Source organism: Aquarana catesbeiana, linkage group LG02 (assembly GCF_042186555.1).
Source record: "Aquarana catesbeiana isolate 2022-GZ linkage group LG02, ASM4218655v1, whole genome shotgun sequence".
In the NCBI taxonomy this organism is placed as follows: domain Eukaryota; kingdom Metazoa; phylum Chordata; class Amphibia; order Anura; family Ranidae; genus Aquarana; species Aquarana catesbeiana.
This window is the reverse complement of record NC_133325.1, coordinates 425,105,493-425,130,533: the sequence shown is the minus strand read 5'-3', so window position 1 is coordinate 425,130,533 and position 25,041 is coordinate 425,105,493. Positions and strand designations below refer to the sequence as shown.

General features: G+C 39.8%; 1 protein-coding gene across 1 annotated transcript in view; it reads right to left on the bottom strand.

Moving 5' to 3' along the window:
- Positions 1–22,449, bottom strand: part of GJA9 (gap junction protein alpha 9) — a 33,287-nt gene extending 10,838 nt beyond the window's left edge. The window contains exons 1-3 of the mRNA XM_073615501.1: positions 22,350–22,449; positions 20,563–20,616; positions 12,453–14,053 (exon numbers count right to left, since the gene is read on the bottom strand). Of these exons, the coding sequence (XP_073471602.1) occupies positions 12,455–14,032 (1,578 nt within the window). The 5' untranslated portion in view covers positions 14,033–14,053; positions 20,563–20,616; positions 22,350–22,449 and the 3' untranslated portion in view covers positions 12,453–12,454. The remainder of the gene's footprint in view (positions 1–12,452; positions 14,054–20,562; positions 20,617–22,349) is intronic.
- Positions 22,450–25,041: the final 2,592 nt, after the last annotated feature.

The following is a 25,041-nucleotide window of genomic DNA, read 5'->3' as shown; positions in this document are numbered from 1 at the left end:
GGAAAAGCTGCCAGCACCAAAAAGTCCAATACTAAACTCCAATGAATTAAAATAAAATAAGGGTGCAGCGCTAAAAAAATAATATAAAATTATAAGTGCAAGAAGAGTGATGGTGAACAAACTCTCAAAATATGAAGTAAAATATAAAAGCTGAAACAGCTAGCACGCCAAAAGTGACTAAGGGTGAAAGCCCTACTGACTTTAACTCAAACACATGAATGAAAATAAAATGTTGATGAAAGTAATGGTGAAAACAAGTCTCACATAGAAAACTAAGGCAGATATCTCAAAAAATTAATTCAGTAAATATCACAAATAATTAATACAATTCAAAATAAGGTAGTGAAAAACAGTGAAAAATCTCATAGACCAAACACTGGAAAGAGAAAAAAAATATAAAAATATATAAAAATCCCAATTACAAATAGTGCAAAAAAAAATCCCAAGCTAAAAAAGTCCATATACAATGTGAAAGTGATGCTCCAAAAGAAATGTAGTGAAAGACAAGTCCAGCATCCAAGGTAGTTCACACCCAAGTGAGAATTGAGGCTCCTTACTAACTATAGATGACCACCATACAAGTAGTCTCACCAGGCATTTGGGAAATAAAGGTCTCCCATTAACCTATACCGACATCCACAGTTGAGATCGTGGTACTCAGAAAACAAAAACAAAGAATGCTCCCATAGTGTAATAGTTCAAACAACGTAATTTAACAAGCTGAATGAATTGCACTTACAAGAAGTTCCATCCTTTAAAAGCGTAACAGCAGTGGTATATCAAGGTTGAGATCGCGGCGTCTCCACGAGCTTCCTCCCGCTTACTTTGTGTGTCCCATCAATGACCTAGAAAAACGTAATGACATCACCGTCACAGGCTCCACCCTACTCATTTCGTCACAATAGGGCGTCGTCTGGGGATTGGCCAAGGGTGGAGCCTATGACGGTGACGTCATTACGTTTTTCTAGGTGATTGATGGGACACGCACAGTAAGCGGGAGGAAGCTCGTGGAGACGCCGCAATCTCAACCTTGATATACCACTGCTGTTACGCTTTTAAAGGATGGAACTTCTTGTAAGTGCAATTCATTCAGCTTATTAAATTACGTTGTTAGAACTATTACACTATGGGAGCATTCTTTGTTTTTGTTTTCTAAGTACCACGATCTCAACTGTGGATGTCGGTATAGGTTAATGGGAGACCTGAATTTCCCAAATGCCTGGTGAGACTACTTGTATGGTGGTCATCTATAGTTAGTAAGGAGCCTCAATTCTCACTTGGGTGTGAACTACCTTGGATGCTGGACTTGTCTTTCACTACATTTCTTTTGGAGCATCACTTTCACATTGTATATGGACTTTTTTTTAGCTTGGAATTTCCCTTTCACCTTTGATATTGGGATTTTTTTTTTTGCACTATTTGTAATTGGGATTTTTATATATTTTTATATTTTTCTTCTCTTTCCAGTGTTTGGTCTATGAGATTTCTCACTGTTTTTCACTTCCTTATTTTGAATTGTATTAATTTTTTGTGATATTTACTGAATTAATTTTTTGAGATATCTGCCTTAGTTTTTAATGTGAAGCATTTGACACAGTTCCCCATAAACGTTTACTGTACAAAATAAGGTGCGTTGGCATGTACCATAGGGTGAGTACATGGATTGAAAACTGGCTACAAGGGCGTGTTCAGAGGGTGGTGATAAATGGGGAGTACTCAGAATGGTCAGGGGTGGGTAGTGGGGTTCCCCAGGGTTCTGTACTGGGACCAATCCTATTTAATTTGTTCATAAACGATCTGGAGGATGGGATAAACAGTTCAATCTCTGTATTTGCAGACGATACTAAGCTAAGCAGGGCAATAACTTCTCCGCAGGATGTGGAAATCTTGCAAAAAGACCTGAACAAATTAATGGGGTGGGCGACTACATGGCAAATGAGGTTCAATGTAGAAAAATGTAAAATAATGCATTTGGGTGGCAAAAATATGAATGCAATCTATACACTGGGGGGAGAACCTCTGGGGGAATCTAGGATGGAAAAGGACCTGGGGGTCCTAGTGGATGATAGGCTCAGCAATGGCATGCAATGCCAAGCTGCTGCTAATAAAGCAAACAGAATATTGGCATGCATTAAAAGGGGGATCAACTGCAGAGATAAAACGATAATTCTCCCGCTCTACAAGACTCTGGTCCGCCCGCACCTGGAGTATGCTGTCCAGTTCTGGGCACCAGTCCTCAGGAGGGACGTACTGGAAATGGAGCGAGTACAAAGAAGGGCAACAAAGCTAATAAAGGGTCTGGAGGATCTTAGTTATGAGGAAAGGTTGCAAGCACTGAACTTATTCTCTCTGGAGAAGAGACGCTTGAGAGGGGATATGATTTCAATTTACAAATACTGTACTGGTGACCCCACAATAGGGATAAAACTTTTTCGCAGAAGAGAGTTTAATAAGACTCGTGGCCACTCATTACAATTAGAAGAAAAGAGGTTTAACCTTAAACTACGTAGAGGGTTCTTTACTGTAAGAGCGGCAAAGGATGTGGAATTCCCTTCCACAGGCGGTGGTCTCAGCGGGGAGCATTGATAGCTTCAAGAAACTATTAGATAATCACCTGAATGACCGCAATATACAGGGATATGTAATGTAATACTGACACATAATCACACACATAGGTTGGACTTGATGGACTTGTGTCTTTTTTCAACCTCACCTACTATGTAACTATGTAACATGTTTTCACCATTACTTTCATCAACATTTTATTTTCAGTCATGTGTTTGTTGTGTTAAAGTCAGTAGGGCTTTCACCCTTAGTCACTTTTGGCGTGCTAGCTGTTTCAGCTTTTATATTTTACTTCATTTTTTTGAGAGTTTGTTCACCATCACTTTTCTTGCACTTATAATTTTATATTATTTTTTTAGCGCTGCACCCTTATTTTATTTTATATATTGGCATAACCAAATTGATATGATGCAGATGCCCAGGAGGCTGACACTTAGGCATAGTAAGGTGTCTGTTGGCCAAACTAGGGAGCTCCAGATGACACATCAACGGGGTGAAAATTTCCTCGTAGGGGCGGTATCTTAGTCTTATCAATCCTATAGAGAGGCTCTCGGTTACTGGACATGTAGGACACCAGAACTGGACATGGGGCAGGTATGCATAATACGCCTGAGAGGTTGAAACACTGCACAGGTAATGCCAGTGACTACACACAGGGCCATGCTCCATTAGAGAAAGGGGAACCAATACAAATAGATTTAAGCTCTACCCAAACGCTGGCTACTAGGGTAGAGTATGCCTTCACCACATGGCACTTCAACGTCTCACAGTGGTTGGTAAAATCCTATTACCCTGTATGTGCTGAATATACACTGAATCAAGTGCAGTCATTATATTAGTGGCTTACTCCCAGAAATGTGTGGACACAGAATAAGGTTCATGCAGGATGCTTATTTCTGAGGAGTAACCGAAAGAGGAGGGATGTATTCAGCACTATATTGGGGGGAATATGAGCTGGGATGGGTGTTATTAATGGAGTGGACATCGGTCTCCTGAGGAAAAAACTCTCAGCCATAGTTGACAGGCTTTGTTACTCAGAGAGAGATTAATGACATTCTTGATAACATTTAACAAAGTCACATAAATACCCAGGTTAAAGTGGCTCAAGATTTTATCCACCATTTTAAGGGGTTGGTAGATAGTGTGGTGATACAGGGAAAAAATATGTCATGGGCTCTGGCTGCAGGCAGGGGCAGGTGGAATTATCAACCAACATCAAGCTGATTGTACAGTCTCTGTATGAGGGACAGTGGCCTTATGAGTTAGCATAACAGCCCAGTAAGATTTTGCCAAAACACATCTTTTACACTAATCCAAGGTGGTGGTTGAATGCCTGGATGGGCTGTTCTAGTGTGGATTATGACAGATGTTATGCTTCCTCATCGATCCCATATACAGGAGTGCAGACTCAGTCTGTGTATTCTGTGGTATCAATGGGCTTGCTGACTGAAGATTCTACCTTGTTGCATCTGAGGCTAAATTACCCACATGTGATCAAAGAGGATGGAAGCTGGAGGCAGGTTGATATTTCCCTCTGTCATAGGCATGACCATGACGTCCTTTGTATTCCAAGTCAATACATGGTGGTGAATGAGAAATGTTGGAAAGATGCCTCACTCTGTGTTCTGGATGGGGAGAACATTGCCGTGAAGGGAACACCGGTGTATTATTTGGGACATAGGAGAGTTTGTTTCTTTGTCCTAAAGGATACCAATGTAACGTTAGTCATGGAACTAGGTTGTTCTGTGAACCTAACAATAGCTAGAGGAGCATGGTGTACCCTTGGCAGTGTCTCTGAAATCCAGACACAGGAGTGCAATTATGTAGTACCGCATATTGCCAATCTGTCTGTGGATTTTAACTGTAACCACCCTGTTAGTCTGAGAGCCCTGAACCATAGTATGGGAAGGAAGATACAGGAATGGTTAACAGATTGGGATAGAGATGAGCATGCTGCAGCAAGAGACAGCTAATGCTACTATAGCCATCTACCATGATCAGAATAAAATAAAGGAGGTAGTGCATCAATTAGAAAATGATGCTGGAGGGCATTGGTGGGAGGTAATATTCGGACATTCCAGTAAGGCCAACAGTATTTTGAATTATTTGATACATCCCGTTGTAGTATTACTCATTATTGCTGCAGTTTTGTCATTGGTTCAAGTTGTTATGTGTTGTTGGACTCGATATTTATATAGGAAGGTCTCGCATTTATCTATGCAAGTTGAGGGACGAATTGACAGTAAGGTCTCTTCGTACAAGTTAGAGGCTTTGCTGCCAATTCAGAGCCCTGAAATACCAGTGACGTGCCAAAATTGCGGTAGGATAGGCCATTGTGAGCAAGCCTGCCTAATCCCGACCCGTATTTACAGTAAAGAAATATAGGAGGTTGAGAGCGGGGTGTGTAATTTGCTGGGTCACATATATATATGCATATATTATGGTAATGGGTTGATTTATGTTATGGTATAGTGTGACGTGTATTTTAGGTTAGTAATATGGGTGAGTAAAGCCCTTCTTGAGACTCTGTATCTAAAAGCTGGTTAATAGGTTGCTCTGAGTGTGTGCTGGTGAATGGTGAGGGAATGGACACCCCTTGCCTGTATTGCACCCCGTCATGAAGATACTGGAAAGGAGAAGACACAGAATGGGGACATGGAAGCTGTTACTGAAGAATGATGGTGGTGTGTCGCTCAGTGGCAAAGTGGCATATGTTGGGAAACGCAACACGTTAAGACCGTTATGGACTCTTCCATAGGAGCCGTGGCTGAAGAAGGGTGATATGCGCCCTTTAGGCGCAAAGTGGTGAATGTTGGAAGGCCACATGTTTTATTTCATAATACAAGATGTGTTTGAAATATGAAATCTGGATACACCAAGCCTCCGCATTCTTGGGGGCTGTCTGGAATGTAACAAGTTGCACATCAAAGCTTTGTAGCATATCAGAATCTTCATCTGAAAGAAGAAGTCATGCCCTCTAGCAAGGCTGAACAAAAGCTTGGCTGCTGACCAACTGGTGTGATAACACCAAGCTTCAAAGAGGGCCATGGCTGCCAGGATGATTGATAAAGGTGGGCTACAAAAGATCAAAGGATCAACAGGCACTGAAGATGACCCGGGTCACATAGCGATGATACATGGATGAATGCTGCCCCTAGAGGCCAATACAGCAGGATGGACAGAAATATAATATATTGAGAAGGACTGCCCGTAACTACTTTCATTTGTTAGAAACCTAAATGGGCTGGCAATGGGGTTGGGTCTGGACGGTGTATTGATGAAGTTTAAAAAGTGCTGACCGAGAGGGAGAGCTCTCTCTGTTACCATCTTGAGCCCAGCTGACAAGACAATATCTAGAGGACAGCCTTGCGATAAGTATCTTTGCAATATATGTTCTTTTGTTAAACACTCTATAATATTTTCCTTTAGTGTTTTCATGTTAACATTTTCCTATTTTCTTGGGAAATAAATAAGACGTTGTTTTACTAAGCAGAGTGTTTGTTTTCATAGCTAACCTTATATCATTGTGCTTATCAGCAGTAACATTATCAGAGTTCTAATAGACTAGCTAACTATAGGAAGAGACAAGTTAATACATATATGCAATAAACAGAGGGAATCAGTAAGGGCCCTTTCACACTGGGGCGGGGGTGGCGTCGGCGGTAAAGTGCCGCTATATTAAGCGGCGCTTTACCGTCAGTATTCAGCCGCTAGCAGGGCGGTTTTTCCCCCCGCTAGTGGCCAAGAAAGGGTTAAAAACCACCGCAAAGCGCCTCTGTAGAGGCGCTTTGCCGGCGGTATAGCCGCGCTGTCCTATTGATTTCAATGGGCAGGAGCGGTGAAGGAGCGGTATACACTCCGCTCCTTCACCGCTCCGAAGGTGCTGCTAGCAGGACTTTTTTTCCCGCCCAGCTAGCGCACCGCTCTAGTGTGAAAGCCCTCGGGGCTTTCACACTGGAGAGACAGCAGCGGCACTTTCGGGTCGGTTTGCAGGCGCTATTATTAGCGCAATAGCGCCTGCAAACCGCTCCAGTGTGAAAGGGCCCTAACCACCCTTGGATAATATTTATTTTAGCATTTATTTCACTAGCAGTCTCTGTCTCCTGTAGTATGCTCGCAGTCTTTGGTCATCTCCTGTAGTATGCTCGCAGTCTGACTGTCTCCTGTAGTATGCTCGCAGTCTGTGACTGTCTCCTGAAGTATGCTCACAGTCTCTGACTGTCTCCTGTAGTATGCTCGCAGTCTCTGGTCCTCCCCTGTAGTATGTCCGCAGTCTCTGGTCATCTCCTGTAGTATGCGCGCAGTCTCTGACCATCTCCTTTAGTATGCTCGCAGTCTCTGACCGTCTCGTGTAGTATGCTCGCAGTCTCTGACCGTCTCGCGTAGTATGCACAAAAGTCTCTGATCGTCTTCTGTAGTATTCTCTCAGTCTCTGCTCATCTCCTGTAGTGTGTCTGCAGTCTCTGGTCCTCTCCTGCAGTCTCTGGTTATCTCTTGTAGCATGTCCGCAGTCTCCGGTCATCTCCTGTAGTATGCTAGCAGTCTCTGGTCATCTCCTGTAATATGTCTGCAGTCTCTGACGCTTTCCTGTAGTATGTTTGCAGTTTCTGATTCTCTCCTGTAGTATGTCTGCAATCTCTGACACTCTCCTGTAGTATGTGTATTAATATGCAGCTTTACTTGCTCATTTATTTTGGTATTGCTCCACTGCTCAGTGAGTGGTAATGATGTGCTGTAACCGTAGCAATCAATCAGTGAAAAGTAGTGATCTGCAGTAATCTCTAGCAACCAATCAGTGAGTGGTAATGGTGTGCTATAACCCAACAACCAATGTGTGAGCAGTAATGATGTGCTGTAATCGCTAGCAACCAATCAGCAATCAGAAAATATGTGTTGTTACCTCTAGCAACAAGTCAGTGAGCTGTAAGGATAGGCTATAACCTCTGGCAACCAACTGCAATTGCTGCGTGATCTGCTGCAGTAAACGGATTTTGAGTCTACCTGCTATTTTTTTTGTATGTCTTAAAATGGAGGGGGGGGGGGCAAGAAAATGTTTGCCCTGAGCCTAATCAATATTAAATACGGCCCTGATCTCATGACAAAGGAAATCACATTGTTTTCAATGATGCCTGTTCACATCAATGCAATTCAGCATTGCAAGATTTTGGAAAAGGGTCCTTTACGACCTTGGTGTGATTCAAGCATGATTTTGGCCCAAAAGGATATAAAAAAACCACATCCAAAGCGCAACCAAGTTACAGTTAAATTGCATTACATAATCACACTGAAAATTAGATCAAAATCAGATTGCAGTAGTGTGAACCTAGCCTTAGCAATGTAGTCAGAGAAAGTCAGGTCTCAATCACAAAGTGAAAGTAAATCAGAGAAAAGAACAGAAGAAGCTTTTCTGGCTAATAAAAGTAATACCAAGAATCTTGTCATATCTGCTTGTAGGCAGTTATTTTACTTTAAATGATGGAAAACTTCTTATCTCAAACTGAACTTCATAAAAAAAAATCTCTCTCTCTCTCTATAAAGACCTATGGCTCCTAACTTAACCACCTAAGCCCCGGACCGTTTGGCTGGCCATAGACCAGAGCACTTTTTGCGATTCGGCACTGCGTCACTTTAAATGACAATTGCGCAGTCGTGCAACGCTGCACCCAAACAAAGGTGACATCCTATTTTCCCCACAATTAGAGCTTTCTTTTGGTGGTATTTGATCACCTCTGCTGTTTTTATTTTTTGCGCTATAAACAAAAATAGAGCGACAATTTTGAAAAAAACGCATTATTTTTTACTTTTTGCTATAATAAATATCCCCAAAAAATATATAAAACAACAATTTTTTCCCTCAGTTTAGGCCGATACGTATTCTTCTACATATTTTTGGTAAAAAAAAAAAAAAATCGCAATAATCGTTTATTGATTGGTTTGCGCAAAAGTTATAGTGTCTACAAACTAGGGGTTAGTTTTATCGCATTTTTATTAATAATAATGTTTTTACTAGTAATGCTGACGATCTGCGATTTTTATCATGACTGCGACATTATGGCGGACACATCGGACAATTGTGACACATTTTTGGGACCTCATAGCCACAACATAGCTGATGCTAAAACACCGGAGATCTACTGGGCCACTTAAAGTAAAACTATAGCCAAAACTTTTTTTTTCATTTTGAATAGAGCAAGGGAGGGTTATAACCCCTGTCAGATTTTTTTTTTGAGATTTACCTTCACTTCCTGTCCCATAGCCAAACAGGAAGTGAGGGGAAATCTCTGCAAATAAAGGGAATTCCTTGCATCGCCCCTTTTCTGGGGACAACCCACAATTTGGGATTTTCTTTTAACAGTAGCACAGACAGCAATAAAAACTTACAAGGGTTCCAATCCCTCTCCACTCTATCCAAAAACTAGAAAAAAAGTTTTGCCTTTAGTTATACTTTGATGTAGCGAGTGGGTAGCGGTAGTAAATTACATGATGAGAATGGAACAAATAATAGTGACTGACAATGATGCATTTCACTTCACCAGAATGTAGACACGATTGCTTACATAAACTCCCACAACCTACATTATCTGATCAGACAACACCCAAGATTTCCCACTCAATAAACAGACTAATTGTAGTCTTATTTTCTCTCTTCCTACTCTGTCTACCTCCTCACTCCCTCTTTAGATTTTCGCACACTAATTTTCTTCCACATCCCCTCTCCCACCATAATATATTCTGGGCATTCAAAATCAATCTTCCCAGAAATGCCTTTGATACTTTGGAATTGATTTACTAAAACTAGAGCGTGCAAAATCTGGTGCAGCTGAGCATGGTAGCCAATCAGCTTCCAGGTTTATTTTTTGTTTTTGTCAAAGCATAATTGAACAAGCTGACGTTAGAAGGTGATTGGTTTCTATAGCCTAGTACACACTAGTAGTTTTTTTCCATTCAACCCAACAGGGCTGAACAACAAAAAAAAAACTAACAGCTTAGGAGGAGCCGCTGTACTAATTATCCAACGTTAGTACATCGATCTCCCCTGCTGTTCTATTGTGTTCTGATGGGGACTCCCCTCGCCAAAACACTCCAGTCAGCACTCTCAGCTATTGGCTGAGAGCGCTTCTCAAGAGCCGATCGGCCAACTATTTTCAGTCATGCCCCTTTGACAGAAGTCGGCCAAATGGTCGGCTTCTTGCGGACCGACTGTATTACACACGGGCCGAATGTCGCCTGGTTTCTATTGAACCGGCTAATGCCGCTTGACATTCGGCCCGTGTGTACTAGGCTGCAAAACTGCACCAGATTTTTCACTCTCCAGTTTTAGTAAATCAACCCCTTTATGTCCTTTGTCTTCACCCTTAAGCTGAAACATGCTCCCATCTATCTGACAGTCCCAGTGCAAAAATACCAAACATCTTTATTACCTTTTCATACTGTATTTGTTATACTATTGCATATATTGTAAAATATATCAATTGTAAATTGGGGTCATGGTTCACTTTAAAGTTATTATTATTAAATGGGCTAATAATGTGTAAAGTTTTGGGTATCCTCCAGAAAAATCATCATCAGAAAACAAAAACAACTGTATATTACCCTTTAAAGTGAATCTTAAATAAATGTAAACTTTTAAAACTAAAATCTATCTAAGAGCAGACCCTGCAATGTTCCCGCTTTTACTTTGTAGGCTAGATGTGTGCCTGAGTTAGATTAACAATAATTAACAATCAAATTTAATATCAAAACAAGTTCCCTGACTTCTGGTCTAAGCCCCACTCATCCACCAGGGTGGTTCCTATACCTTCCTCATCTCATATAATTAAGATGTTTAAATAGTCTACATTGAACAATAAACAGCACAAATGTCAAATTTTAAATATCAAGCAGGGATACACCCACTTTGTTTTAAAGATGTTAATATGTAAAAACAGTTTTATAATGTGTTGTAATGATGTACTGATTCTGAGCAGGGGTGTTTTTCACAATAGTGTGCAAAACTGTATGTGAAGTCAAGTAGTATGTCGAATAGGGCCCTTCCAAGGATGCTTTTCATTATATTAAGTTGAAAGTACATGAAGTACGTCATCATGTACTTCATTACTAACCCTACAAATAAAAGGAAACCATCTACATAATTGCATTGATACTGTATTGCATGTCCCACAGTTCACAACAATAATAGAATACATACACCAAATGCATTCAACTCTTTGAAGGGAAATCTTCTTGAAAGAATGGGTTTCATAAGAAACCACCCCCTTCCCACCTCAAAGCTACCAAAAGAAGTGTTATTGCCCATGATAGGAAGGGGTAAAGCAATACTTGCAGTTTCTTTGCTCTTCTCCTATGCTTACTGATGGTGGAGAGGCTGAAAGAGGCAGTACTTCACATTGTGTTTATGCATCTACAATCAGTGCCCTAAAAATAGGACATACTGTCACCCTACCCATTTGGTTCTGGGTGTACCAAGCTTTTGGTCAAAGAAAATACAGAAGCTGGGAAACGGGCACCAACAAGGAGGACCTAGCCAGTAGGGAATGATAGGCAAGGTTGCAGTCCAATACCATTTCTCATATACAACAATGTGTTACTGGGCGTGAGAGGTGACCTTGCTGCTGTAAGCCCTGGCATTGTTGGTCATAGCCTGTCTGGCCCATGCAGAAATCTCACCCAGCCAGTGAAGACATACTAGATGTGCCATCTCTACTATTAAATAGGAACCAAACAGTAAATAGAAAATTCATTAGGGTTACAAAAATGCATCAGTAGGTCATATCATCAAGAGTGATGAAAGCCCACTGATGCACTGCTAATCATCAGAGACTAGGTCCTCATAAATATACTTAAATATTCAGTAGATTGGGGATGGGATTAGTTCTACTAGTACAGTAGTATCATATACTGTGAGTGCAAGAGTGAATAGTGTACTAAAAAATACACTACTGTCCACTTTTGAGTCCAGGAATGATTTACGCTGTGTAAACCCTATAGTAGCTATATGATATGATATTGTTAAAATACATGAAAGTTTCATTATGTTAAGTTTCAAATCTGTTAAAGAGTAACTCCACTTTTGTTGAGACAAAAACATTCCCCTCTGAGTGATCTATGTACAGTACAAGGATTACAACAACCTTTGTTGCAGATTCCAACCTTTTGTTATTCTGAAGTAATCCGTGTATGCTCCTCTGTGCCTCAGTGATGAGTGGGTCTAATGGGAGTGGTTTCATAATTATCTATCAGGTGTTCACCTGCAGGGTTCTAATGAGGAAAATCTGCTGGGCCTGCATCCCTTAAAACGTGCTCTTACTGGGAGTGTCTCACCAAAAATTACATTTTTGTTGCAGGGGGTGCCTGATATCTGATTTGTATCTTAGGCAGACTTCTGGGAAAATTGGTGAGCCAATCACACAAGCAGGAAATTATGTATCTTGGGGTGGTCAGTACACATTCTGTGTACAGAACAACTCCAGGTAGCCATATTGCAATGCATTCTCAGAAAATTACAGTGGCTGCAGATTGAAAAGGAAAGGTAATTTTTAATAATCAATTAGAATATGACTTGTGTTGCAATTGTATTTGCTATATTATTTTTCCCCACAAAAGTGGAGTTACCCTTTAAGCAAATTTGTTTGCCCCCATTCAAGCATTCTCTGTATGCAATATATGGAGGAATGCATACATTGTCCATTGATGTATTATTCTTTGTGGTGATAATCATGCATTATTGAAAAAAAGAAAATCCTAAAGTGTTACATTTTTTGAGTAGTTTATAAAAGAATACAAAAGGTTACTCTTATACTAAGATAATCAATCTGTATAGTGTCAGCTAACTCTGCCTAACATAAATAATCTAGATGTTAGTGTAATGTGTAGGTAAAGCAACTAACTGTTAGATCTGTAGATCGGTGGGGACACGCCGGCTACTGGCGTTACTTGCCAGTGACATCCGTCGAGATGGGGAGAAGGTCACGGAGCCATCACACTCCTTATCCTGCTTATATTCTGGATTCTGCTCTCCTAGGGCTTCTGGTGTAGCTGGCCGACTAATGCGCTTTAAGTCAGACTTCGAGAGTGCCCATGATCGATTTGCACTGAAGCTGTAGCGTCCCCTGCTGCTGCATACAGAATCTTGAACAAAACCACTTCTGTCACCCATCCTAGAATTGTGCCAAGGGGCACTAATTCTCCTGGTCTTACGGACTGCATTACTAGTTGAAGAAGAAATAATATTTTTTACAGAGCAATCCATAGTGTCCTCAGAAGGTATTTCAGTCATTGTTCCCATTGGAATACCTGGTACACTTTCAACACTGTATCGACTACTTATTATACATCCACTTTTCCTTTGTGGTTGACTTTTTGGAGTTTTGTTATCAGAAATATAAGTTTTGGTGAACTTTTCATTATTGTTGGAGCTGCTATTGTGGAAGTGGCTGTCTGTCATGTTTGCAGGGCTGATTTCATTAGCCGATTTGGTTTCTTGTTCATCAAGGATACAGGCATTATTGTTTTCTGTACGCATATCTACTATAGGATGAAATCCACAAGGAGGATTCAATATTGGATATACAGATGGATCATTTGGTTTATCCATTAACAATGTGTAGTTACTAGGAGCTGAAGGAAGGGTCTTGTGTGGACTAGAAGATGTCCCAATGCCTGTATGGGTTATTGTAGAGTGCTTCTTAGATTTCATTACATAAAAATCATCAAATTCATCTTTAAATTTATATCTTACTAAACATCCTTTCCTGATCTTTTTCACGCCCAGGTGTCCTATTTCCAGAATATTAAGAAAAAGAGAAACACCTGCAATGCTTTGCATGAATAACATAAATACTGTCTTTTCTGTGGGTCTTGATACAAAGCAGTCAACCACATTAGGGCAAGGGTCCCTCTGGCATTTGTAAAGTGGATTTAACTGAACACCATAAAGTAAATGCTGACCAACCATAAAGCCAACCTCAACAGCAGATCGAGTGAATATATGTATAACATAGGTACAGAGTAGAGACCCACGAAGTGGAGCCTTGTTGAGTTTTCTTTGCTCCAACTGCCGGAGTTCACGCTCCAGTCTCTTACGATCCTCAGTCAACTCATACTCAACTCCTTCAAGCTCCCCTTTCAGCTGTGCTTTCTTCTTGTGCCTTTCCTTTTCAAGAACTCGAAGTCTGTAAATTGCATGGCCCATGTAGACTAATGAAGGTGAAGATACAAAAATGACCTGTAGGACCCAATATCTGATCAAAGATATAGGAAATGCTTGATCATAACAGACATTTTTGCATCCAGGTTGCTCTGTGTTGCATACAAATTGTGACTGTTCATCATTCCAGACTTCTTCAGCTGCTACACCCAAGACCAGCATTCGAAATATAAACAGGATAGTAAGCCAGATCTTGCCAACTATAGTAGAGTGAATGTGGACTTCCTCCAGGATTACCCCAAGGAAATTCCAGTCTCCCATTTTTAGTCCACCATCTCAACACTAAATAAATCAGAGGAACAGAAGAACTGTTACTTCATGATGCAATTTGTTAATGTAAACTGGTCATTGGTACAAGGTTGCATTCTATGAATTTACTCTACCCACTTATGATGTAAGATCATCAAGGTAATTCCATTTTTACAGCAGCACAATGTAATTCATATGTCATATGAATATCATGCTAAGCGATCTTCTTTATTCTCAAAAGCCTAATTCATAAACACAGCTTCTGAGAGAAAACACATTTATCTAAGCTTCAACATATAATGGGCCAGGCCTGCACCCTTTCTTCACCGTTTACATGGTTGGCTGAATGGCACCAAATGATGGTAATTGGAGGAAAACATTTAAACTACTTATACTTACATTCAGCCTACAGAGTGAGTTAATGGGTCAGGCTGGCCCTGTGGGGTATCATAGATAACTGTCCTTATGCCGCGTACACACGATTAGCCCGCAAAAGACCGATGAGAGTTTTTCGTCGGAAAATGCGACCGTGTGTATGCTCCATCGGACTTTTGCTGGCCGAATTCCAGCCAGCAAAAGATTGAGAGCATATTCTCAATTTTTGGGTTGGGAAAAGTTCCCATCCGAACATGCGATCGTCTGTGGCAATTCCGAAGCGCAAAACTCCTACGCATGCTCGGAAACAATTCAACGCATGCTCGGAAGCATTGAACTTCATTTTCTCGGCTCGTCGTAGTGTTGTACGTACTTGACGGTCATAAGTTCGGCGAACTTTTGCGTGACCGTGTGTATGCAAGGCAAACTTGAGCGGAATCCCGTCGGAAAAGCCGTCATATCTTTTTCCAACGAGAATTCCGATTGTGTGTACGCGGCATAAGGTTACAAGGTGCTGTCTGTAAAATTTAGTATGGAGTCCCCTTGACATATTCTTTAAACATAATTAATGATGTCATACTCAAGTGGTAAAAAGAGCACAAGCAGATATACTTTTGCAACTAAACTGTGCACTGATATAATACATAGTATAATTAATTGTAGTGAGAACTGGATGTTTGGGCTGTGATTATCTACTCTCCGCTATTTCACTTAAGCTGGCCATACATTATACAATTTTCTTGTTCAATTTTCTTTAGATTTACCTTCAACTATGTAGTACAAGGGCCTGCCTGACTGCATACAAAATTGAAAGTGTTTAGGTGAGACCTCATATTATAAGGTTTTTGTAAATCTAGAGGAAAGTTATATATGAAAATTGTATAATGCATGGCCAGCCTTATGCTGCGTACACATGGTCGGACTTTCCAACGTAAAATGTGCGATCAAAGTTTGTTGTTGGAAATTCCGACCGTGTGTGGGCTCCATCGGACAGTTTCCATCGGAATTTCTGTCGCTCAAAATTTGAGATCTGGTTCTCAAATTTTCCAACAACAAAATCCATTCGTGCAAATTCCGACCGTGTGTACACAATTCCGACGTACAAAGTGCCATGCATGCTCGGAATCAAGCAGAAGAGCCGCACTGGCTATTGAACTTCATTTTTCTCGGCTCGTCATACGTGTTGTATGTCACCAGGTTCTTGACGTTCGGAAATTTCGACAACTTTGTGTGACCGGGTGTATGCAAGACAAGTTTGAGCCAACATCCGTCGGAAAACATCCATGGATTTTGTTGTCAGAATGCCCGATCAATGTCCGATCTTGTGTACGGGGCATTACACTGTGCTGGACCACTCTTAACAATGTACAATTACATGTTAAGAGTGACAAAGAGCCATTTTGAATCCAGCACAGAGGATTGTGCAATACTGTCAGAAAAATACCAAGTCACCAGGGCAAGCCAACTTGCCAGGAGAGGGCTGTAATAAAGGAAAAGGAACCCAGACCATAGTGGGGTCCATGTACCAAAATAATGATCCCAGTACTAATAGTCAGAGGAGTTCCATGTTACCTGAAGAATGCCATTTTAACAGAGGCCATAGAAAGTATTCTGCCAGGTGGGGTGTTGCATAAACAGAGAGTTGTCACTACAAAGTGACTGATACCAGTAGCCCTGAAGGTGGCATAATGGTAATGAAGTTAGATATTACCTACTGTATTGTCAGATACTATTTAGCCTTAAATTTAGAGAAGTCAGACCCCTAGTAAAGTAAAGTAAAAAGGGTTTCAGAGAGGCACAAAGAGATTTTTTGGCTAACCAAGTTAAAAGCAGGCAGCTTGTAGTATTGTATTTGAAATTACAAACAAGTTTGCTTTAAGCTGGGTGGCTTCTAACTAAAGTTTTTATTTGTATTAACAATAGAGTATGGGGGGAGGTTAATATCCGGTAAGCTTCTCCTTCTAACTATTAGATACGTTTATATGTATATAAATATATCTATATATATCTATATATCTATATAGATATAGATATATAGATATATATATATATATATATATATATATATACATACACATATACAGTATCTCACAAAAGTGACAACACTGAAGAAATGACACTTTGCAACAATGTAAAGTAGTGAGTGTACAGCTTGTATAACAGTGTAAATTTGCTGTCCCCTCAAAATAACTCAACACACAGCCATTAATGTCTAAACCGCTGGCAACAAAAGTGAGTACACCCCTAAGTGAAAATGTCCAAATTGGGTACAATTAGCCATTTTCCCTCCCTGGTGTCATGTGACTCGTTAGTGTTACAAGGTCTCAGGTGTGAATGGGGAGCAAGTGTGTTAAATTTAGGGTTATCGCTCTCACTTTCTCATACTGGTCACTGGAAGTTCAACATGGCACCTCATGGCAAAGAACTCTCTGAGGATCTGAAAAAAAGAATAGTTGCTCTACATAAAGATGGCCATGCTATAAGAAGATTGCTAAGACCCTAAAACTGAGCTGCAGCATGGTGACCAAGACCATACAGCGGTTTAACAGGACAGGTTCCACTCAGAATAGGCCTCTCCATGGTCGACTAAAGAAGTTGAGTGCACGTGCTCAGCGTCATATCCAGAGGTTGTCTTTGGGAAATAGACGTATGAGTGCTGCCAGCATTGCTGCAGAGGTTGAAGGGGTAATGGGTCAGCCTGTCAGTGCTCAGACCATACGCCGCACACTGCATCAAATTGGTCTGCATGGCTGTCATCCCAGAAGGAAGCCTCTTCTAAAGATGATGCACATGGAAGTCCGCAGTTTGCTGAAGACAAGCATACTAATAACATAGATTACTAGAACCATGTCTTGTGGTCTGATGAGACCAAAATAAACTTATTTGGTTCAGATGGTGTCAAGCGTGTGTGGCTGCAACCAGGTGAGGAGTACAAAGACTGGATTACTGGTTCCAGTAATCCATGTCCTTAGTCTGCTTGTCTTAAGCAACCTGCTTTCTTGTGCATCATCTTTAGAAGAGGCTTCCTTCTGGGACGACAGCTATGCAGACCAATTTGATGAAGTGTGCGGCATATAGTCTGAGCACTGACAGGCGGACCCCTCACCACTTCAACCTCTGCAGCAACGCTAGCAGCACTCATACATCTATTTCCCAAAGACAACCTCTGGATATGACGCTGAGCATGTGCACACAACTTCTTTGGACGGCCATGGCATGAAACCTGTCCTGTTAAACCGCTGTGTGGTCTTGGCCACCGTGCTGCAGCTTAATTTCAGGGTCTTGGAAATCTTCTTATAGCCTAGGCCATCTTTATGTAGAGCAACAATTCTTTTTTTCAGATCCTAAGAGAGTTCTTTGCCATGAGGTGCCATGTTGAACTTCCAGTGACCAGTATAAGAGAGTGAGAGCAATAACACCAAATTTAACACACCTGCTCCCCATTCACACCTGAGACCTTGCAACACTAATGAGTCACATGACACCAGGGAGGGAAAATGGCTAATTGGGCCCAATTTGGACATTTTGACTTAGGGGTGTACTCACTTTTTTTGCCAGCAGTTCAGACATTAATGGCTGTGTGTTGTGTTATTTTGAGGGGACAGCAAATTTACACTGTTATGCAAGCTGTACACTTACTACTTTACATCGTAGCAAAGTGTCATTTGTTCAGTGTTGTCACATGAAAAAATATAATAAAATATTTACGAAAATGTGAAGGGTGTTCTCACTTTTGTGAGATACTGTGTGTGCGTGTGTGTGTGTGTGTATATATATATATATATATATATATATACATACAGTGGGGACGGAAAGTATTCAGACCCCCTTAAATTTTTCACTCTTTGTTATATTGCAGTCATTTGCTAAAATCATTTACGTTCATTTTTTCCCTCACTAATGTACACACAGCACCCCATATTGACAGAAAAACATAGAATTGTTGACATTTTTGCAGATTTATTAAAAAAGAAAAACTGAAATATCAATTCGTCCTAAGTATTCAGACCCTTTGCTGTGACACTCATATATTTAACTCAGGTGCTGTCCATTTCTTCTGATCATCCTTGAGATGGTTCTACACCTTCATTTGAGTCCAGCTGTGTTTGATTATACTGATTGGACTTGATTAGGAAAGCCACACACCTGTCTATATAAGACCTTACAGCTCACAGTGCATGTCAGAGCAAATGAGAATCATGAGGTCAAAGGAACTGCCTGAAGAGCTCAGAGACAGAATTGTGGCAAGGCACAGATCTGGCCAAGGTTACAAAAAATTTCTGCTGCACTTAAGGTTCCTAAAAGCACAGTGGCCTCCATAATCCTTAAATGGAAGACGTTTGGGACAACCAGAACCCTTCCTAGAGCTGGCCGTCCGGCCAAACTGAGCTATCGGGGGAGAAGAGCCTTGGTGAGAGAGGTAAAGAAGAACCCAAACATCACTGTGGCTGAGCTCCAGAGATGCAGCCAGGAGATGGGAGAAAGTTGTAGAAAGTCAACCATCACTGCAGCCCTCCACCAGTCGGGGCTTTATGGCAGAGTGGCCCAACGGAAGCCTCTCCTCAGTGCAAGACACATGAAAGCCCACATGGAGTTTGCTAAAAAACACCTGAAGAACTCCAAGATGGTGAGAAATAAGATTCTTTGGTCTGATGAGACCAAGATAGAACTTTTTGGCCTTAATTCTAAGTGGTATGTGTGGAGAAAACCAGGCACTGCTCATCACCTGTCCAATACAGTCCCAACAGTGAAGCATGGTGGTGGCAGCATCATGTTGTGGGGGTGTTTTTCAGCTGCAGGGACAGGACAACTGGTTGCAATCGAGGGAAAGATGAATGTGGCCAAGTATAGGGATATCCTGGACAAAAACTTTCTCCAGAGTGCTCAGGACCTCCGACTGGGCCAAAGGTTTACCTTTCAACAAGACAATGACCCTAAGCACACAGCTGAAATAACAAAGGAGTGGCTTCACAACAACTCCGTGACTGTTTTTGAATGGCCCAGCCAGAGCCCTGACTTAAACCCAACTGGGCATCTCTGTAGAGACCTAAAAATGGCTGTTCACCAATGTTTACCACCCATCCTGACAGAACTGGAGAGGATCTGCAAGGAGGAATGGCAGAGGATCCCCAAATCCAGGTGTGAAAAACTTGTTGCATCTTTCCCAAAAAGACTCATGGCTGTATTGGATCAAAAGGGTACTTCTACTAAATACTGAGCAAAGGGTCTAAATACTTAGGACCATGTGATATTTCAGTTTTTCTTTTTTAATAAATCTGCAAACATGTCAACAATTCTGTGTTTTTCTGTCAATATGGGTTGCTGTGTGTACATTAATGAGGAAAAAAATGAACTTAAATGATTTTAGCAAATGGCTGCAATATAACAAAGAGTGAAAAATTTAAGGGGGTCTGAATACTTTCCGTTCCCACTGTGTGTGTACATATATATATATATATATATATATATATATATATATATATTAAAGTAAATAATGTATTATGAATACATCAATCACTGAAAAATGTATCATCTTATGTTCTGTATTTCCACAGTTATTACCTTTTATATTACCTGACCCTCCCTCATAGATTGTAAGCTCTAATGAGCTGGGCCTTCTGATTCCTCTTGTATTGAATTGTATTGTAACTGTACTGTCTGCCTTCATTTTGTAAAGCGCTGCGCAAACTGTTGGTGCCATATAAATCCTAAATAATAATAATATTTAACATACTGCTATAATCTGCAGAAAGTTATAGACATATGTTGAATACAACAAAGGTTAATACGACTTATGCCTGTCCAGTAGGCAATACAATAAACAGATATATTGGTATCAAAATAGAAAACAAATTTTAACAAAGAATACATTCTTAGGAATGCTAAACATTTTAGAGTTCTTCTTTGAAAAGCATCTATTGGTTGTAGCTTATACCATCTCTATGAGTTGTTCATCAAATGAATTAATTTGTAGATCAGAACTTGAAAATAATGTAACTTCATAAACGTTTAAAACAATATTCTTCGGGATTCTTACTATTGTGCTAATCTAAAGGGACAACCAGATCAATACACAGATGTATTAGGAGTACTCCTAAAAAGGTATTGTCTTACATCGCATGCTTTAAAATTGGCATTTGAATTGCTGTTTTTTAATCAGAACTTACTTGTATCTTACTTCATGTTACTGGCCACCACGATCATGGAGGGCATCAATAGATCTGTTACAAAGGAAAATCAAGATAAGAGTTAAAGGGCCACTACCACAAAAGTCTTGTGTTCTGACATTTGCATGTGGTTAACACATTTTAACGGTGGTAATGACTATATAAATTCTGTTTGTTTTTTTCATCTCTTAAGTTTTATTATCACCACATTTACATGTAGTCTTATATGTCCAGCACACGTGACAGAGTCAGGGATTAGGACAAGCTATAACACTAACAGGTGTGCCAAAACAGTTACGTTTAATTCACGTGGTCGAAAGTGTATGTACCCTCTAACAATGAACTTCTCTTATTTGCTTTCTTTTGGCCTGTTAAATATGCAATTTAAAACATTTTGTTTTATCTGTTTGATACGTACAAAAAATACCTGTTGATCCTGCCAGTAATCCAGTGAGCTTTATAACCTCCTGTGCAAATTTTAATCAGTGATATCAGCTCTGTGAACTATGGTGTTTTGTAGATAGTGTAATGTATATAGATAATGTTCCATACAAACAGTACTGTAAGCGAGTGTTGTCACCCTAGTTGAGGAAATTAGTTATTAGCAGGATCGCCAGTGGAAAATAAAGGAGGAAAGCCTGAAAAAAGGAAAATGAATGCAGCTTCCACATCTAAGGACTTCTAGCTGCAATATATTACATTTGTATTCTTCAGTTTAGATATGCTTTCATTCTTTTTTGGTGTGCATGTAAATATAGAGAAAAATATAAATGAAAGCATGCAAAATTAAAAGGGAATTCATAAAATCAATATACAGTAAGTAATAACCACATATAAGTATCAGAATACATGTTTCACAATAGTGGTCGTTTACATTTTTGGAAATAAGTAATCTATGTGAACCTTCAATGAGCAGCAATTATATCAATGCATTTAAAATAACATCAATCATAATCAGTTATTCATAAGTTTGCGGCAAGAACAATTTTTATGGCTCAGACTTTATAATTGTTGTGTTAGTTGTTTTGAATAAATCAATGAACAAAGAAAAAAATAAATGAATGTCTAATCATCTTTGTGAGCATCAACACAAAATATGCGTTGTTCGGATGTAACACATTTTCTGCTCACCAATGCATAGGATTCTATGTAAATAAAATGAAAAGCAGTTTGAAATGTGTATGACACTCCCTGTATATAGACATAATATAGATAAGTACATATAGATGAATACAAATGGACAGAAGAGAGATAGATACAACTGTATGGAGTTGAACCATCAGCAGTATTACCAGCATCATAAAAAAAATACACAAAAGAGAAATACAAACGTTTTTTGATTCATGAAACATTTCCTGTGGGCGCCACTTCTACAAGTTTATAATGGCCTAGGTTATCAACATCATGGAATATAACTAGAGGTATCTTCAAGATGAAGTCAAATATTATAACTTGGCACCAGCAGTCCCTGATCTAAAGAAATAACACTGGCCACATACTACAGCAAAAATACATGTAGAGCAGGCTTCAGACTACATAGATTTTTTATATATGTTATTTGTCACTCTATTTATATTTTTTGTTGGAGAATGATGGTCTAGCACTGTTTCACCTTGGATATTATTTGAACAAAAGATTTTTTTCAATCAAAAAATGTTTACTCTTGTGCAAATAGCTATAGGTTGTTATGTACTGTGCAGCTAGAGTTGCATATAGTTTTTTTTAAAGCAATAAAACATAGAAATATATATAAAACAGAGCACTTCAGCTAGCATTTGTAGACATACCTTTTTGTTTCATTGTGACACAGGTAGGACTCCATGGAGAAGGTCTTCTGCTGTGATGTGTAGCTAGTATTGTGTTAAGGGAAGAAAGACTGAGTGTTCTCTGTTGAACTTATACTCTGTATACAAAAATCAATGTGTGCAGCCTGACATCGCTTCCAGCTACATGTAAATGGTTTAGCTAACCCACTCTGTTCCACAGGCTTGCCACAGTATTGTTCTGGAAAAAAGGCTAGGATACTGGCTTACTTGTTGATCTATCTATTTTTCCAAATTTCAACAGAAATGGAATACCTAATCATATGCTAGAAAAAGTTTAAAATAAAACAGTACTTTTGCTTGTACATAATTTGATGATGGAGCAAAGCTTCCCTCATACATTAAGCTAAAGATACATTCCCTAGAAAAGTGAAAATTTCCTTGCAAAGTAATCAGCCTATTTGTCTTTAGTAAATAAGTCCCAAAAATAGTACTCCTGCATGTCCTCAAAAGCCAATAAGTGATAGCAACCTCCCATTGCGTAGTGGACATTGGTAACTCAACATTGGACCATGATACAAGCAGAATACTGACCGTAAATGTCTAGCACATCAAGGCTTTTATTTACTAATCTGCAGATTTACATTTCCAACCTGAACATATCTGGTATTTGAGTGTCTTTCCAGTGTCTGGGTGTCAACTTTTATGGGTTCAATACTTGATGGAGTCAGAGGAAGAAGAGGGCAGAACTGGGATACAGAGGTTTAAATCATTCCACCAGTCCCTCAAAGTTAAGTAGCCCCTTGAAACAATTTTAATATGTAAAGAATTACTCAACTACACCTCATACTAACTGTTAAATGTGGCAGTGGCTGCATAACAGGTTGCTGATTGGTGGCACTAAAATGTCTATTACACAACTCATGCATTCTAATCAATATGTATTGATCTACATATATGAACTTCCTGAATCCCCAAATCATTGTGTCTGTTTTGTAGCTATATATCATACGACTGGGATATAAATAGCTTCAAATCATTTTCCCATCATTACTGTAAACCAAGAATCCTGAAATATTGACAGCTACTGCCACATAAATACAATAACTAAGCAAGCTAATTATATAGAGACGTTCTATGCATTCTGCAGTTCTTGGTATTCTTCCTGTGCATTTCAGGCTAACACATTTATTTTAACGTAAGCTATTTCACAGTACTAATTAGAAATTCCACAGTATTGTTTAAAAGTACAGTAAAACCTTTTTTAGGAAGTCTAGAAAATGAAGGTACATTTTATGCATGCTAGAATCAGCTGGATACATGTGACTGGTACAGATAGATATGTCAAGGGTTTATCTTTAAAGTATAACTTAAGGCAAAACCTTTTATTTAGTTTTGGATAGAGTGGAATGGATTGAACCCCTGTCAGTTTTGTTGCTGGCTGGGCCCCCATTAAGGAGATTCATCTTCTCTATTTGTCCTCTTTACCATTATCATTGAAAGTGAAAGTAAAAGAAAATCCTAAATTGTGGGTCATCCACAGAATAGTAAAGTAGAGGGGAAATCTTCCAACGGGGACACTAGTTCTGGTGATCTGGGGGTCCCCCAAAGAATGGCCTTAATTTGCAGGGATTTCTTCTCACTTCCTGCTATACCCTCCCTTGCTCTATACAAAATGAAAAAAAAGTTTTGCCTATAGTTCTACTTTAATATATTTTGCCATATTTTTTTATGGATCAGATCTTTGCATTCAAATCATAGTCACATTTAGAAGCACAGTCAAGGGTTTTGAGGACAGTGTAGGGTCTCAGCAAACCCCTTAAGGCAAATCCCTTCCTACATTGAATAATTCCAAAACTGCTAAATACAGAGCACTTCATGAATCAAACTCACGAGGCCCAGCACTGTCATAGTTTTCCAGTCTAATTAAGTAGCATACTATGGAAGCATCAAAGCCTACTTAGCCCCCTATCTTCTCATTGAAGTTCGATCCTAGCATGAGATATATATTTTCATGTTATGCACAAGCATGCTAAGTAACATGTACAGGGTATATGTAATACTTATTATTATTATTATACAGAATTTATATAGCGCCGACAGTTTGCGCAGCGCTTTACAACATTAGGGCAGACAGTACAATTACAATACAGTTCAATACAGAGGTAATCAGAGAGCCCTGCTTATTAGAGCTTACAATGTAGGAGGGAGGGTCAAGTTATACAAAAGGGTAATAGCTGTGGGGGATGAGCCAATGGAGAAAATAGTGCAGTTGTTAGATGGAGGCAGGATAGGCTTCTCTGAAGAGAAAAGTTTTCAGGGATCGCTTAAAAGTGGATACATTTGGAGACAGTCTGACAGATTGGGGTAGGGAATTCCAAAGGATGGGCGAGGCTCAGGAGAAGTCCTGGAGGCGGATATGGGAAGAGGTGATGAGGGAGCTATAGAGCAGGAGGTCTTGGGAGGAACGAAGAGGGCGATTAGGTTGGTATTTTGAGACTAGGCTAGTGATGTAGCTGCGGGCAGAGTTGTGGATGGCTTTGTAACTTATTGTTAGTATTTTTAATTTAATTCGTTGGGCGAGTGGCAGCCAATGGAGGGATTGGCAGAGAGGGGTAGCAGACACTGAGCAGTTTGTAAGGTGGATGAGTCTAGCAGCAGCATTCATGATGAACTGAAGGGGGGATAGTCTATTTAAAGGTAAGCCAATGAGGAG